Source organism: Sceloporus undulatus, chromosome 4 (assembly GCF_019175285.1).
Source record: "Sceloporus undulatus isolate JIND9_A2432 ecotype Alabama chromosome 4, SceUnd_v1.1, whole genome shotgun sequence".
NCBI classification, from domain to species: Eukaryota; Metazoa; Chordata; class Lepidosauria; order Squamata; family Phrynosomatidae; genus Sceloporus; species Sceloporus undulatus.
Genome location: NC_056525.1, coordinates 134,593,290 through 134,611,633, shown reverse-complemented (window position 1 = coordinate 134,611,633; position 18,344 = coordinate 134,593,290). Strand labels below are relative to the sequence as shown.

The following is an 18,344-nucleotide window of genomic DNA, read 5'->3' as shown; positions in this document are numbered from 1 at the left end:
AATGGAAGAGTTAGGGGGAAAGAGGTTGAATACTTTCTTCAACAGAAACAACAAAAAGCAGCAGCAATGAAAATAATTGTCTGATCAAATAGAAGCAGATTGAAGCTACATGTGGGAAAACAAAACCTGCCCCTGATATTGTCAAATGTTAGCATCTGGGTCATGGGCCAAATTTACTATCTCAAAAATGCTGCTGAGTATCTTCTGGATGTGTCCATTCCTAAAGATGAAAATGAAATGCTGGCTGGACAGGCAGTTTTTACAGGAGCAGATCCATTCTTGTGTCACCAATGGCACTGGTGATCTCAGGGAGAGGCAGAGAGATGATAGGCTCAGATTCCCTAATCAGATCCATCTATTTTCTTCTGCATGATGCTTGCATGTTTACCTAGGGGGGAAATATGGAGGCAGTAATGGAGAGCATGACCTGCCTATTCCATCAGTGTCTAGAGATAGGGAGAAGACTACTGCTTCCTCAGTATCCTCAAAAACATCTACCTCTGAATGAGGCTTGGCACTGTTACAGAACCTTAATGAAGGCTGCATTTGCAGAGGCCAAATCTGCCCTTGGCACCTGATACTATTGAGCCTGGTGTATTGCTGTCTCAGCTGTGCAACTGCTTACTCTTCTTCTTTCCATTACCATGGAGGAAGGCAAAGACTGTAAGAACTACTGAGTGCAAGCAACTCTCTTCCTTGAAGAAGCTGACAACTCCAGGTGGGAGTCTGCTTCTGTACAACAAATGCTGTAATCGATTGTTTACTTATACAGCACTCACTTTTGCTGTGAGGGGTCTTTAAATACAGCTTGATATAGTCTTTCATAAAAGTGAATTCAGTGAGGGCAAAAATTAAGACTCACGTATGGACTCTAGAGGTGGGAGTGAAACTGTGCCCCAGAGAACCCAGCAGGAGGGAAAGGGAGAGAGAAAAGGAGGAGTGGGTGGGAAGAGAAGGGAGACAGAGTGGAGGTATGCTGTGTGCATATACTGTATTTGTGGTTGAAGGAAGACAGTGCTGTAAGCTGTTTCATGTGTGGTTAGAGAAGAAATAATGGGCAGAGAATGTGAAAGAGAAGAAATGGGAGATGTAACAAGGAGGGAAAGAAAAGGGATCAAAAGTGAAAGATAGAGAAAGTGAAATAAGAATAGACGGGATACAGAACGTAGGTCCCTAAGTGGCAGAAAAATGTTCTTTTGCCACATGTCAACATATAGTGAAAATTATGACAATGCTAACACAGGATTTCAATATCCCAGAGGGCACAGCCCTATCCCCAGCCTACTTGTCTGTGCCACCCTGCCCCGAATATGCCAAAGGAAGGAGGATGCCTTTTCAGTTTAGCAAGAGGAAGGGGGCAAGAGATTCTGAATCCTTTTCTTGATGTTGTTGCAATCATGATGGGGCAGGTTCTGTTTTCTCATGCCTTTTTGCTTCCACCTTGATAGTGGTGGCTCTGGCCAAGATCCAGAGATTTACTTGCCCGAAATATTTAATTAGTTTTGAGAATAATCTACTTTGATCATGTGCTTTTATTCCTTCTGAAATATCCGTTTCAAAACTCACGTTTCTGCTTGGAAATAGGGAAGAGTGCAAGTGATATTCTAGAAATGAGTCCAAACCTTCCCAGAGCATGTCAGACCAGTTCTGCAAGTGCATCCCTGGCTCTTGGGGCCTGATTGTCACTCTGCATAAATTTTGGGGGTGGGAGGAGGAGAGGACAGAGACCTGAATCCCATGGGAGGCGGGCCTGAAGAATATAGACCTTTGCACCATTCTACTTTCTCCACATTGTGACCATCTGATGCTTTTAGCTTTTATATATGTATATTTTTATGCACTGATGTTCAAAAAAAACTGTAAATGACAGCACATGAATGCTGACAATCTAAAAACGCATTTTACAAACCACACAGCAATTTCCTCACATTGGGAAACACATTAAATGATTATCAGCACCCGTCAGTGTAGTTTTGAGGCATTCACCACATTCATCCGAGGCTGTCCGTACTCCTACATGAAGGCAAACAATCAGGCATTTATCCCAACACATTATACGATGGATATTCAAAAATTAAAATGGGCGAGGAGTTTCAAAAGACTGCAGATAGAAGAGTGCACAGATAACATTTAAAAATTATACTGCTTTAGGACCATCTGGCATTGCAAAATATGCTTCAGCAAATAAGTGGCTACTGTGCTGAGGCCAGTGAATGCCAGATAGTACCCAATCCAAGGAATGAAGATGATTTACATCCAACCTAAACTCCTGGGAGAGATGGCACTTGTCAGATCTCTGTAGAGTGATGCTTCTAGCCTACCACAGCAAAACAGGCAGGTGGACACCCATGATAATGAAAGAGGGTTTTTTTGTTTTGTTTTTTGGCAAAGTTACATGATATGTAAGTAGAGTGTCATGACTGATGCAAGGAGGTCCAAATGCAAAAGCATACTGGGGGTGGATAATCTGGCTCTCATAGGTGAACGGTGTTGGAGGATACAACAGTACAAAAGAAGAATTCCAGGAAAATGCATGTATTTGAGATATTTTCATTTTACCTCCACTAAATTTCCTTTTAAAAACAAAATCTGATAGAAAAATAGATACATTTGCAAAAGTGATGTCTCACTTTTGGAGATTTCACTGCTCATGGAAATTGGATATGTTGGTCTGCACATGGCACAGCATCTGCAAAAGCAAATAGGCCTTGGAGGCCCAGGGGGCAACTTCCAGACTTTGTGCTTCAGTTACACAAGAGATTTTGCCACATATCAATAAATGAACACATTCTTCCAATAGCAAGTCCAGCATGAGTAGTTTGCAGCAGAGAATCACAACCCAGGATGCATTCCTTTGGGGCGGCAGTAAACACATTTGCTCAGGCATGATGAGACAGAACACTTCATCCCCAAAGCTGTGCACTGCAGAACCACAGACTTTATTCCTCTTGGCTCAAAAACTTGCAGAGGTAGATGCAGCATGCTGCCCCTCCAGCTAGTTAACAGAGAACAAGCCACCACTTTCTCTTAATGGGGTACCATTATCATCAGTTCTAAAGAGGGCAGGAAGAGTTCATGTAAAAAGGTAGAAATAGCAGCACAGCAGAGCAGCAAAAAAATAAAATAAAAATCATTTCAATGCAAAAGAGAGGGGGAAAAGGAGAACATTCCCCATCATGCCCAGAAACAGTCAAGAGACCTTTTCCTTTTCTAGCACTGGGCAGCAAGTGAGAAAAGCAGATGCTGAACAGCAGGGCTGTTTAGGATGCAGGGTGGGAAGTACTCAATCTTAGATGCCTGATGAAGTTTCCTCCTATGGATCACTGCAGGGATGACCAATACTGACCACCAGCACTGCTGGAGGGGAGCCTTTTTGGGAGGGATGAGGGGGAGGTGAAGAGGCCTGTGAGATATGCCAATAGCCCAAGCTGCCCCATGTTAAGAGTAGCTTTAAAAAGTCCTGGTTAAGGCAGTTTGTTGCATTTCTGCTTTGGCAACATCAGTGCAGGGAAATGTGTGTGCAAAGGTCCGGTACTGGCCTTCAGGCTCTTCATCTTGGCTACCTTCCCCCTCTTGAGATTATACTCCTCCCCCTACCCCTGCCTGCAGGGGATGGAGCCATCACAGGAGCACCTGTCACTTTTGCTCCAAGCATGGTGCATGCTCAGCAAAAAAAGCTTTGCAGTTCTGATTCTGAGAAAGGCAGATGGCAAATTCAAGATGGTATATGGTAACAAAAAGCTGAAGAGATGTTGCAAAATAGCCCTAGAGGGAGCAAGGCAGAACTGATTACATCACTTGTCTCTTCGTGCCCATGAAAAATAAAATAAAAATTTTAAAAGATTACAAAGTGACTCAGTGTTGTTTCAATTCCTCTGTAAAATGTCTCTTGTGCCAAAGGCTTTGGTCCCATCCCTGGCATTCAACACTAGTTCTGACGACTGCCTGCCCCTTGTGTGGTTTCATCAGGAGCTTCTCCAGCAAGGCTTTCTCCATCCTCATCCTTTTTGAGCATTTTGTTTGCCTTGTATCCACCGAGGGCATCTTCCTTGGTCAGCTCTGAAGCTAACAATGAGGTGACAGCACAGCCAACTTTTCTGTTTGCTGGGGTGGGGGGAGAAAGAAAAACAAGTGGTGAGATATCAAAGGAAGTCCAGAGGAAACCTATATTGCAGGGCCTACTGATACCATCTGCTATGTTTTCCTAAGTGGGGATGGAGAGAAGATAGAATAAAATAGTTAATACATCAGCCAACATGCCTCAAACAACCACTTCATTTTCTAATTGCTCTTACTAGACATAACAACGTGCAACAATCTGACAGAGGACATGGGCAACCTTAGGTGACCATAAACATACAGGGATACAGTAAAGCCGTGATTTTGGGGGAGTGTGGAGCTTTCAAAAGTATAATTTCTCAACAGCAAAGCAGCCTAGAAATTATTTTTTTGAAAGAAGAAAGAAGCCTTTACAGGCTTTGAAATCATTTTCCTTTTTAATGATTTGATCCTGGAGTTACAAGTAGCACTGTGAACAGCAAAAGCCAGGAGTTATTTGCTATAGGGACTGTGTACAGTATTTTTGTCACAAAAAGAAGCAATGGCCCAAAACTGGAAAAACAAAGATATACCAAGTATAGATAATTGGTTGATAAAATTAATGGAGATGATAGAAATGGAGAAACGTACAGCTCTCTTGAATCAAAAAGATAGAAAACAAATTGAGGAAGAATGGTCTCTGATAACTAGGTTTTGTATAATGAGGTGGAAATAAGGGATGGTGGTGTGGAAAAAAAGTAGCTTAATTGAACTTGTATGTTCCAGATGAACATTTTTTGATGACAGAATTGCTATCTAGTTGCACAGACTTTCTTTTTGGACATATATATATCTTTTTTAGATAGAGATGAAAAATAAGACACTTAGATAACATGATGTAGCAAGGCCTGTTATTGAGATGACATATGGAAGTTATATTATGTATTTTGCTTGGTTAGGATTGTAATAGAATAATTCGAATGTTTTTAGAGTTATGTAGAATCGGTTTTTTTAAAATTTTGAAATATTAAAAATAAAGTTTATTAAAAAATAAAAAGGAGCAGATGAAGTGAAGTTAGTCTTACAGGAGGACCTCAGTAGGGAGAGGGAAAAGGTTTGATTAGGATCCTTGTGAAAAAATATATATTGTTTTCTTTTCCAGTCATTTTACTTTTTCTGTGCTTCCAGCTCTCTATCCATTCCAATATATGGGAATGGGATTTTTTTTCTGCATGCAACCCACTCCCCCAAAAGCTCATAGTGATCAATAATCATCTCTGCAAAACTCCTGTGATTCAAGCATGAAACAAAATCATCACTTTAAAGCACAAACCTTTGATCCTCCTGCAGTTTTCACCTTCAGCTCCCAGAAACCCAAGTCAATATAGCTAATAGGCAGGGATTCTGGAAAGGAAAGTCTAAAACATCTGCAGAACCAAAGGCTGACAACCACTACTTTAAAGAAAGTCATCGGTTCCGTGATAGTAAGAACACCTTTTTCGTTCATCATGCTGTCACCTCTGTTTGACTAATCTTTGCAGGTCTTTGAAACAAGTCTATTTAGCAGAAGTAAACAATGGATAGTGCAGAGACCTCTCTTTCAAATCATCCTCTATTTTGTGAACATATGATCATGTCTTCACTCTCAGTGAAGAAGTGTAAAGAGATGCTAGCTTTTTATCCCAAAGTTCCCATTATGCCTTTTAGCAGCTGATATGAAAAGACAGTCTCAAGATGTAAAAAAAAGGGGAAAAAAGAAGGATTTGTTTCAGAAATTAGGGGAAAAAACCTACATTAAAAAATGCTGAAATGCTGTCTCTCCCTCATACCCAATCTTATACCCAATTGTCTTCTTTGCTTTTGCCTTTTAACAATACCAGCATTACTGTGAGGCATGTACATCTAGGCAATTAGGTCTCCGGCTGAAAAGTAAACCTTTTGGTTGAGACTTGGTGGGTCATATACATAGTGGACTGATCCAGGAGAGCTCAAACACAGGAACACTTTAATTCAAAGCTATCTAGTGTTAACACATTGTGTGAATTAGCTGTTGGAAATCATGATTCTATTAATCCACAAATGAGTAGAGACCAAGAAAGAATACTGAACATCACATAAATATAAAATGCTGAGATGATACAACCTCATTCATGGGTCTACTCTGAGGATAATGTAGGATGCCCACATGCTACTGGAAATGGACAGACAAGACACCAGAAAAGAATTAAGAAAATATCCCAGTCAATTCAGTTTGCCCTCTTTGTCTCAAGGCAAACAATACACAGAGGAAGAATAGGACAGGGTGCATTCTTTCTTATCTCTCTATCCCCTAGGTGACCTGCAATTATATTTAAGTCAGTTTAAGTTAACTTCAAACCTTGGTTTGTGAAGTTGAGTTTATAACTATAGTCAAGATCAATCACTGTCCAGGGCTCTGACACCACTTTCAAATGTAAGTTAAAATCCACAAAATCATGTTTCTCATTTACCTCTGGGACCATGTTAGCTTAAGACTCTGCTCAGCTTCCACCTTTACAACAGGGTGTTAAACTGTGCCAAAACTGGCAAGCAAATTTAACTACCCATGTTCCATGGGGATGTCAGAGGCAAAATTAATCAAAGAGCTGAATTCTTAGGGAGGAAGGTTATTTGTTTTGTGGTTTTGCAACAGTTCGAGCAATTTGGGGACAATTTCACCCCTAATTTTCAGGGCTGAGCATGGTAATATAGGGGATGAAGTCTACCGGTGGTTTGCACTCTTCCTACACCTGAGGTGTAGATATACCATAATGCAGGGGTTCCCAACCTTTTTGACTCACAGAGCCCTAAGGGGTCCATGGAACACAGGTTGGGAACCACTGTCATCATGTGTCACTATGTCTGAGTTCAGCAAGGGATGATGCCACAAAGTGCTCCTTGATAAAACTTTGATGCACCCAAACATTTCATGTGTTAATATTACTAGCCTGGAAGTAGAAGGAAAACAGTCCCAAACCCTCATAAAACAAAAACGCAAACCCAAAAACTTACTTTTGGCTTCATAGATTGGAGAAAGGGCTATAGGACATGGACCACAACTGATCTAATTTTGTTATATCACGGGTTGCATAACTGAAGTATAACTAGGGGTGACATCAAACTCACTTTGCAAAATGTCCAAGAGAAATGATCCTCTGTTTTCAGAGGCAATGCTTGAGTCACATGGATACACAAATACTTCAGTTAATCATGATTCATATCAAGAATTTTAAGTAACAGGAAACATGGCAACGCAGTCTCCTATTAACATACAGCTTTCAAAAAGAGGCACACTTATCTTTTTTAAGCAAAGACATCCCTGAGGCACATGCAAAGACACATGTTTTAGCATGGACCGTAAAGAGCAATGGATGTTTGCCAGAATATAAATATGGTTAATTTTAAACTGTATCATCACATATCCCTACATTGAAAATGTCAATCAATACTCTGGTCCTTTTGAATCATACACTTACACTTGCTGGCTATTTTTGTTCATTTGTTTGCTTGCAACTATCTGTTGCCACAAAGACTGAATCTCAAATGGCTTGGATCAGTGATCTCCTTCCCTTTATAATACCCTTCTGCACAGCCTAAGCTTTGATAAAAAATATTGTACTCCAGAGAATGCCCCAGCAAACGCTTCAATGCCTGGACCCATTAGGCATAGACCCAGTGATGTATTCATGTCTTTTTAGTCCAAGACTTGAGACTGGGTGAAGTCTCAAATCTCTACCTTAAAGTTTCAAGTTGAGCCTCAAGTCTGGGTACCACCTTTTAACAGAAAAAAAGGAGGCAGGTTGCATTTCTTAGAGGGAACAGCAAGCATGTTAGGCAATGGGTTTCAGACAGAGCTTGAAGTCTGCTCAGCAATCTGTCCCCACTGCACATCAGAGGTACCCAAGGAATCTACAAAGCTTTCAATTTGTAAGGAGTCAGAATAGACATGATGCTGAAAAGGAACATTTGTTAGTTGTGAAAATATTTGTTAACCAAATTAACCAGATCATAAATTCTAAGCATCATATGGGGCTTTGGCTTGAGGCTCAGCTATAGAGAGAGATAAGAAATCATTATGGTTAGCCTGCCAAGAGTTCTCCTGACAGTAGATGACAACAGACTGCAACATGCAAAGGGAGAAACACCTATACAACTATCATGCAAAGACATCTCACCTTCTTAGTGCTCAAACAGCCTGCAAGCAAGTCTATTCCTCATACCATGCACCAATGAATAGTATACATCATAAACACATATATTATACAGATTAATACTCATGCAATGTACACAGACCTTTTACAGTGTGGCATTGCACTATATGCGTATGCACATAAATGTGCTTACACACAGATGTTTAGAGAAAACATCTCTGCTTGGGAGTAAGAGAAACACAGGAAGACAAGGAAGTTGCTGAGGCACTGATTTAAGAAGCTGCAGTTCCATGAAGAGTTCATTTCAACAGACAAAGAAAGGGCATATTTTTGGTGTGTTTGACAGAAACGTGTTTTCAAAGACAAGAACAGACATTTGGAAACAACAAGAAAGTGGGACAAGAATGGTGACTCCAAATATGAGATGCCTTCTGTCACTGGCCATGACCTTCCCTACCAGGAAGACATGTGCAACAAGGCACTTTGTCTACACACTGCAGTACCCAACAATCAAGGGGCTGTTCCTAACTTTCTTACTACTGGAGTCACTTTAGTTCTTCTCCTGTTCTGTACAGGTTCTCAGGTTTTTCATGTACGTGGCACAATATTTTCTTCTTTCATTTGTAAAGATTCATCAGAAATTAGCTCCTCAATCTATGGTGATTTCATCTGCCTGAGAGATTGCAAAAACACTTACCGCTGTTGCTACTACTACTGTTTCTCCTGCTATTGGCTTTGCTCCATGCAAATTTCACGATACACGGAGTTGCATGCATCTCTTCCCACTGCCCTTTTTATAAAAGGTTCCACATATTTCCCTCCCCCACAACACAATATTAGGAAAAAATGCCTCAAGAAAATAGATTGCCCAGTCTTTTCCCCCCACTTCCGATTGCAGCCTTTGGCAGCAGCTTTTCATTAAACAGAAAAAAGATGAGGAAATCTGAATAGAATTTCATGTAATGCACTGTGTTGCTGTCACACAAATATGCTATACCATATAATAATCTGTGTTTTCACTTTTAATTTAATCCTCGAGAGAAAGACTGGAGTTGAGAAAACTGCAGTGTAAATCCTTTATCTACAATTCTGTTGCTTATTAACCACAATTCCTAATTAGTCCCATTCCCTCATGTGCTCTGTACCCTCCTTTAGCAGCCTTGCCTGATCACAACCCTCATCCTACCACTGAAGGGCAATTTTTGAGAAATATGCCCTAAATTGGGGCTTGTAGAACTCAGGTTAGAGAGATACTGGGTCATAAATATTTGAAGCAATAAAAGAAGAGAATATATAGGAGCTGTCAGCTGGCCACATTGCCTGCATGATGGATCACTGCAGTAAGGAAGCCGGGAAGACCACAACCAGCAAGGAGGGAATCAAATGACAAGGTAGACAACAATGGGAAAACGTCCTCAGAAGGGCAAAGAAAACACAGGAGGGTGGCCTACTGGTCCTCCAAACAGCACATGTCACGATGAAAAAGGAAATGAGGATGGACCACACTTTAGAGGAACAAGTCAAGGCAGGCATTCTGGGAGAGTGCTGAACCGACATCTGAGTCTGCCTAAATGTCAGTCGCCTCTTCCCAACTTCCTTTCTTATAGTCTATGAGAAGGTGACACACAAATGGAGGGAGAGGGAGGAAGGAACATGAACATGCCCAGGGGTTACCCGCTCAGGTGTATCCTCCTCCATCTCACAAAGGGACAGGAGAGAGTTTGCTGCGAGGAAATAAAAAAAAGTGCCTATCAGATTACTTGCTAAGAATGCTCAAAAACTATGTCCCCCTTCTCCCCCTAAGCAAGAGTTCTGAAACACCAGGAGATACTTTTGCATAACACTAGAGCCCTATGGCTTCACATCTGTTCAAAATGGAGCCTTGCAGCTCTGTGGTCCCATTTTTCCATAAATGTGAGGGGAGGAAAACCAGTCATGTGCCCTGCAGTTCACTAGCATGTGCTTGTCAGGAAAGACTGCAATTGCTCAAGCCAGGACATAAATCAGATAACTAAGCCATTCTCCAGCTCCACAACAAATGGGACCAAAATATTTTGCTCATGAGTATTCAATGATGGGAAGAACTCTAACTAAGACTTAAATTTTCACAGTGTTAAACCTCTGTCTGGGACGCAACACTTTTCAGGCTATTCAGAAGATACAGTACATGAATATATGCTCTTCTCCCTGATGTACTGGTTTTCATGCTGGGGTGATGCTGATGATGGTGATTCTGGTATAGAAGAGAATTCCATCATGGAAGCCTCCACTTGCAGCCCCAAGTGGTACATGGCCAGAACAGCTGCAGAATTTGAGGCTCACTCCAACAAAACATTGGCAGGTTGGACGAGGAGGAGATTGAAATAAGGCAAACCAATCGACAGAAGGCAGAAGATGATCCTTCTTTCAGCAACTACTGGTAGTGAGAGGAAGTCAGTTTCCCATCAGGAAAAAAAGGCAACAGCTCAAACACTGGAGCGTTTTTTTTTTCAATGGGGAAGTGCCAGTGAGGCCCCCTACTACAGCACACCACTGCCCTCTCCTGGTGGGAGTTGCCTTCTAAAGATTGGAGGCTATATAAATAGAGCCCAGGCAGGGGAAATGCATTAATTGGTTCACTCTTTTATTGTCTGAACTTCATAACCACAGGAGCAGATGGTTTGCATGATGTCAAGGCTGCGGAAGAGAGGATGAGATGAGTAATCAAAATCAGAAGGCCATCTGAATCATCAGGCTGAAACCATGACCGCAGGACAATTGCAGAGACAAGCTGCAGGGGGACAAACACAGGGCTATTGTCCTCTCTCCATCTTACAAGCAGCCAGTGGCTGGCATGCCTTTCTTAATGAACTAGTGGGAACAATCTTCCTGCTGACTTCCCTAACAATGATTGTTTAGGCTATTCAGTGGTAGCCATAGAAGCCCGTCTGCTTTTTCATTCCAATACATCCTATCAAGAAGCTGCCAGCATCACTGAATAGAGACAGCTGCTGGTCAGCAAAAAGAGAGTCAAAGATCAGAGCCAATTGGAACTATATGCTGTTATTCTGCTCCAGTGATAGGATGATATAACCCTCCCTCTCCCAAGACTTCGTATAAGGAAGCACCATCTCAAATCCTCAGGATGATGGTACATTAATGTTAACAACAGTAGATCTTGAAACAAGAAACATACCCTGTACAGAGAAATCACTGGTATACTTCTTATATATCTCATTGAGTCAGCTCAATGAACACATACACATTTAGACTCATAGTTGCCTAAACAGAAAATAAAAGTGAACTTGCAATATAGATTTTTATGGGGGGGGAGGTGTTCATATGAATACATGAAACTGCTGCTGCAACACCGTTCCATTTCACCTAGTATTGTTTGCGCTCCAGAATGCAATGAGACAGAAGGTTACTTGAAATTTAGGGACTAGTCAGCAGTGAGAGCCCATGTAAGCTCAACCCTTATTAGAAATACCTCACAAAATTACCTCAAGTAGTAAGACCTACTTGCTTGAACAACATGACACTTATGTAGTATCACAAGTAACATTTAATATAACTGATAGGCTCTACTGGTCTGGGATCAACCACAATTTGTGTGCACCAATGCTCCTCCTGCCTCTCCCACAACGAGGAGAGAGCCCAAGCATCCAGTATAAACTTGAAACGTGACCCTCCTGTCTTCATATCCACCTTTCCTGTGCACTGCAAGATTCATTGGGTTCATTTAGGCATTATTAACTGCTTTTGTTGAAGTAGTACAAATAAACAAAGACACATATAATATGTGTTATAACCACACATGGCAGTATGGCACTGGTACGTATGGATGTAGGTAGGTATATAAATGGTTTTTTAGATACCATTCGCTTTCACTAGAATCTAGTGTGAGTATTTCTAAATGCTTCCAAGATTAGAGGTCTGACTCCTACTTTAATGTATGATCTGGGCCCCACAAATTCTCTTCACAGTCCTAATATTTATACATACTCCTATAGCCTGATGACTTCTGGGGTTCTTTAGCATCTCCTCCCCCATCATCTGTGAAGAAGGTGAGAGATGTCAACAGCGGGGAAAATATTTTAAGCTAATTCTTCATTTTAAAAAAAGATGTTTTAAAACAACTGTGTGCACCTGATACAAGTATTAGCAGCAAAGAGAGGCGTTCGTGTTCTTTCTATGTTGAATCTCATGATTCTGGAGTAGTTTTACATGAAGCTCAATCAAACACAAAATATATGCATGTAGCTGAGCACAGGATCTGGGATTGGAGTCTGACTTAAGAAGATTGACTTGTGCTGGAACATGGGCACTGTTTTGCACTGCAGATGTTTGTTTTAAAAGCCAAACCAGCCTCAGCCCATTTCAATCCTGTTCTATTAACCAGGAGACTTGGGAGGGAAAGTACATTTGTAAATCGCTCCCTCTCGATCACAGCCCCCGATTAGCAATATGATGGTACAGGCTGAGTCTCACTTATCCTAAATACTTGGGACCAGTGATGTTTTAGATTTTGGATTACCTATATTTGTATATATGTACATAGTGAGATACCTTGAAAAAAAATCTATGTCTTATATACACCTTAAACACAAAGCCTAAAGGTAATTTTATACAGAATTTTAAATAATGTGCATGAAACAAAGTTTATGTACACTGAACCATCAGGAAGCAAAAGTGACACTATTCCCAGCCACCCATGAAAATGTTTTGGTTTTTGGAATATTTTGTATTTCAGAACTCTGGACAAAGGAGACTCAATCTGTTGATCTTTTGAGGGATTATTTGTCTATTCTTTTTTATCCACATTTTTCACACATAGAATTAAATTTCCAATCATCTTTTGTTTTTGGTGGGTATACTGCTGTCCTTTCACAGCTGTGTTAAAATTCTGGCCTATTAAAGAGGAGAAGATCACAAGCCCACAGGCCCAGGGGCAATTTTTATGCCTTCTTGGGGCTGTATAGACTTACGAAAAACAAAACAAAAGCCTACACAAAGTGGACATTCTGCTCTGGTTCTCAAAAATAGCTAGTTTTCATTTTAAATAAATAAATAAATATATAAATAAACAAACTGTTGCCCCTGGTAGTTCCCAGGAGCAGCAATTCACCCCCCCCCCATCACCAAAAATGGTCAGTCTGGGGATTCTGTATGTGTTGAAGGCCTCCATCTTGCGGGTGGTGGTGGTGCCTGCAGCCCCAGGGTGCACTTTGCTCATGACAGTCTAAAGAAGAGTGAGAATTATTTAGGTCTCAAAGTGTCATGAAATTGCAGTATCCAGCAGCCTTTGTTAATACAGCCAGTGTTGAAGAATGCTGGGAGGTACAGTTCAACACTATCTAGGGTGCCACATGATTCTTGGTCCTATTTTAAAAGAACCCAGAACACCACCTCAATGGAGTTCTTTACTTGGGAGCTACTTTAGTTTCTTTCTCTCATCTCTATTATCCTACTACCAGCACTAGGCCTCCCTATTCCTTATTATCATGTCGCTTGTCCCCTGCCAAACCCTGTGAAGTGCTTCTACCTGTACACAGGAAATCCTGTCAGGGATTAGAAAACCCAAGAAGCAGTAGTCCTTGATCGAACATAACACCTGGTGAGACACACATCACTCTACCTTTCAGTCTACATGTGCTACACTCTTCTGTACAGCCAAAACAATAATCTTGTCTGTTTTTTCATATGCACATAACTGCTATGATCCCAGAAACTGTTCTCAGGAGCTTCCCATTTGGTGCAGAATGGCCTTCAGGGCCAAAAGACAATGCCATATTACGTGCCTTGATTTTTTGCAAAGCAAGCCAGACACATGGGAATGAGTAGGCAGGGTGCAAAATATGTGAAAGCCTTGGTCAGTGTCCCTGCATGGGAAGAATGCTTCTGCTTTGGTTTATGTCAATACAAACATTCCACCCAAACAAGTGAACTTTCCTTAACCATAGTTTGGTGGGACGTGTGAGTTAAACCAATAGTGTTTGGCCTTTCCACACTTAGGGCTGGTCTACATTTGCCAGCATATTCCAGACTGTCCATGGAGCATTTGGGCCTTGAATTCCACCCAAGTCTTCCCTTTACCTGCTGCAACAAAATCTGGCAACGATGGGCAGATGCCTTCCCTATGAGTCAGTTGCCATACAGTGAATAAGTGGGAAAGGAGCTGCCTATTATAGCTGCCAAGGTAAGTTTTTTTTTAAATGGACAAGGGATAGAAACCCCAAATTGGGTCTGAAGATTGTATAAATTGGGGTTTTGGGGCTGCGTAGTGAGAACAACACACAGCCAGCCTGGGAGAAGGAGAAATATGGAATATATAGGCCATGTAAGCAAGCTCTTGCTTAGTTCAGCACTTGAGTTCCAATTAAAAGTCTGGTGAAGAATCAGGCAATGACGTCTGTCTTTCCTTAAATATTTGCATTTTGTGCCAATGTAAAAACATTCCAGATTATGTTTAATGTGTCAAAAAAAGGAAATTCATGCACCCTCTGCCCTACCTGTTTGAATGCTAATTTGTTCATGACCTCTTTGTCTTAGGAATACTTTCCCTTTCATCCCATCGTAACTCAAAAACCGTTCACAGATCAGTCTTAGCAACAGGAAGACTCTGCCCTTGTCAAGACTACTTTACAACTCAGTTAACTTAACCAGTTTGGACTTAAAGTCATCTTGATCCCATTGACCCTAAATGGGACTATAACAGCTTAAATCCAACTATTTCAGCTTAATTGGATTGTAGAGCAGGCTGTCACAACACAACAAGTCATTTTTGTTGAACTACCTGATCAGTGATGTTTTGACTTACTTTCTGCAAGCTGCCTGACAACTCCTTGGGTGGGTTTGGCTCCATTAAAGTAAAATGTGGGAATGGCTACAAATGTAATTCTATATATTTCCCTTCTCATAAATAGTGTTTTGAAACACCCCCTTCCTGAGCAAGTTATTATTCAAACAAATAACCATTCCTTTCCTCAGAGTAGGATACTTATAATCCAAACTAAGATCCTTCAATACTCACAACACTTAGCATTTAAATACCATGCAATGTCATCTCTAAAGCTCTGCACATCACTAAATTAAATATGAAATTCCTATGATTCATTTACAGAAAGATCTAAATTTATATCCCTTACAAATCAGATATCCACATATAAGGGGACATACTTCATCATACAGGTCAATTAGACTAACATCATATTATCTCCTATAAATAAATAAACTAAAAATATCAACACAGACAAAATCACAATTATATACCATGTATGGCGAAGACCTTTTACTTTGCAGAAAACAATATTTTAAAAATCTTGTTTGTACATTAACAAGGCAATGACTATACAGTATTTTATACCAACAGTTCTGTCTGAATCAGTCAATTATGCTTTTCCTGGAATAAATTATGTGAAAAGATCAGCTGATCTGAAAATGATCTCTCCAAGAGCCTTCTCATGATTGTAAGAAAGACTGAAAAATATGATATGGTAAGGTTATATTTACTTTTTAAATAATCTGCAGCCTGGATGTCCAATTGTATCCAATGAACCAGGGACAATGTAACAGTTTGGTACTTATGTTTTCATTCTGTTATTATTGCACAGTTAAGTCAATACAGTTTTATTAAATATACAAGCTTGTATATCATGACATTGAAAGACCCAAATAATCACTTTGTTCTTTGTTGCATGTTCTTTGCTTTCTAAGAACAGCTGCCTAGAAGAGTTTCACAAGGAAACAAGATTTTTTTCCCAAGGCTTCACAGGATCTAGCAAATTACAGTGTGTATCTTTGGCTAGCAGACCATCTGTCTATTAAGAAGAACGAGGATAGGAAAACCTGCTGGAAAAATGAGTGGATTCAAGTCATATCCACAGTCTTCAAATAGTAAGGCAGCAAGCTTCTGTTTTTCAATTCTCCTCCTGCTACTGTATTATGTTTATAGAATTTTTAACACTTAAAAGCTTAATGGTATCTAAAAAATGAGTAATTACTGAAGTGCTCCAGCTATGCATGCAAAAGCGGTGAAAGCCATTGCACTTGATAGATGAAACAGACGAATCTATGCTTTTCCCTAACCTCATTGCTGACACCATCTCCCATCCTGTTTTACCTACTCCCAAAGTGGAAAGGCTAGCCTGAGTTTATTTTACAAGAATTATTATAAGGCTTCTAATAAGTATTAATCACTCATCATCATGGTCTTGAAAAGGAACGGTTGTGTATTATACCAATGCAATAAGTGACAGTAAGGGAGTGGCCATTTAATCCATTTCCTCTTACCAGAACACTGCTCTCAAACAGTGCTTTAATGTTAATTCCTCCACAGGTATTAATTTACTTGTGGGAAGAAAAAGAAGCGCACATTTAGGGACAAAATATGTAACCTGGTGCCCCTCTCATTAAGAATCAAGCTTATTTTGTGGTTTGCATGTCTCCAACCTGATTCAGTTTCTTAGTCTACACATAGATTTTATGTTTAGCTTGCTCTTCCACCAAGAATTTCAAAGTAGCATAAATAGTTAGGTTTCCTGACATTATTCTCACCAAGAAAGACTGACCAAGCTCATTTACTGAACTTTGTGGATTTGAATACCTGTTCCAGGGCCAACACAAGCTTCTACATCACATTGGCTCTTTTATCCAAAACAGCAACGATCATCATGACAGAAAGTCATGCTTGATGATAGTGAGGTAAGAAGTTCTTTCCAAGCACTTTCCTAGTTTTGTCCATTCTTCAGAAAAGTTCAGAGTTAGATCACCTGTGAATCAGAACACTAGGCCAAAGAGCAAATCTCATCCTGTTCTCAGAAAAGAGTATACCTGTATGTTACACTCGCTTTTAAGGGATATGAGCAAGACCTTACCTTGACGCGGTCCTCTTTTTCTACGGAAGGCTGCTCCTGACTGCAAGGCCTCCAACAGACTGTCCATAACTCCTGTTTCATCGCCCTCTGCAAGAAGAACAAGTTTAAAAACATGGTGATTTTTTGCTGCCTCCATCACCAAGACGAACACCTTGTCACAGATGCTAGAAACATCATCACTTATCTTGGTTTCACACAGTGATTATCAGGCCACACACCCGAGGATGAATAGAAACATCACCTCCAGGCAGAATTCAAATATTCAAAAACAGTAAGTAATATAAATCTTTCTGTATGGTATAAGTTCAGAATGAAAATGTAGTTAAAGCTGAGGTAGGGACTAGAAAATGAAATTACAGTTGTCCCTCCTGATTCGAGGGGGATCTGTTCCACCCACCCCCACACCCCGCAAATTGGAAAAATTGTGGATATTCAAGCCCTATTGGTTATAATGGGAGCATGCTCCCCCACGCATGTGCCAATTTGTCGCTGCTCACTTGCCATCTGCAAAGGACCAAAACCACTGATTCCAAGTCTGGAATGGGGAGGGATGAGTATATATGTCAGACTGCTTTCCCTTGTGAAATCAAAACACATTTCAAATATGAAATAGCATCTCAAGGAGCAGGTAACCCTAAAGTGCTTCTCTTTAAGATGCTTCCTCGCAGACATGTGTAGAGATGTCTTTTTAAAAAGAGAAAGCATTCAAACAAGCAAACTACTTCTCACACACTCTGCAGAGGCAAAATCCTGGAAAGGCCTCCACCGCATCTTTGATTCAACATGTAAGCAGAAGCACATATGTGTTTAATATACACACTTTTGGCTACAATGTTTATTAAAGCACTTTGGTTATGAAGCAGGGACAGTAAAGAGAACGTGGAGGTCAAAAATGACACTAGTCCCTTTTTATTTCTTATCACAACATTACTTTATGGCATTGTCTCCTTGCCCATCACCAATACTGGAAGTAAGCATGAAAAGAAAAGGCTTATTAAACCAGGAAAGCACTGAGAAGGAGAAGGTGTAGGTTTTACTGTTGCCCCTAGTAGCTTCTTTTTTAGTTTACTCTCCTTCTCCAGAATTCCTGCTTTTCAGCTGAGTGTGTTTGATATGTACAAACACACATCCATGTATGTCTCCTATGGCCCCCAAATCTTATTTTCTTTCTTCTACAAAAGAGACAGCAAGGAAATAACCTTCTTCGGCAGCCAAAAAAGCTGAAAGAAATCCGCCACCTGCTATACATATTTGAATTTGGCTGATTTCCTATGTCCATGGT

At 40.5% G+C, this 18,344-nt stretch overlaps 1 protein-coding gene across 1 annotated transcript in view; it reads right to left on the bottom strand.

Annotated features, from left to right (window-relative positions):
• Positions 1–3,917: 3,917 nt before the first annotated feature.
• DIAPH1 (diaphanous related formin 1) overlaps positions 3,918–18,344 on the bottom strand; it is a 123,730-nt gene continuing 109,303 nt past the window's right edge. Inside the window, 3 exon segments of the mRNA XM_042461824.1 lie at positions 3,918–4,104; positions 9,882–9,931; positions 17,063–17,149. Coding sequence (XP_042317758.1) covers positions 4,066–4,104; positions 9,882–9,931; positions 17,063–17,149 — 176 coding nt within the window. The 3' untranslated portion in view covers positions 3,918–4,065.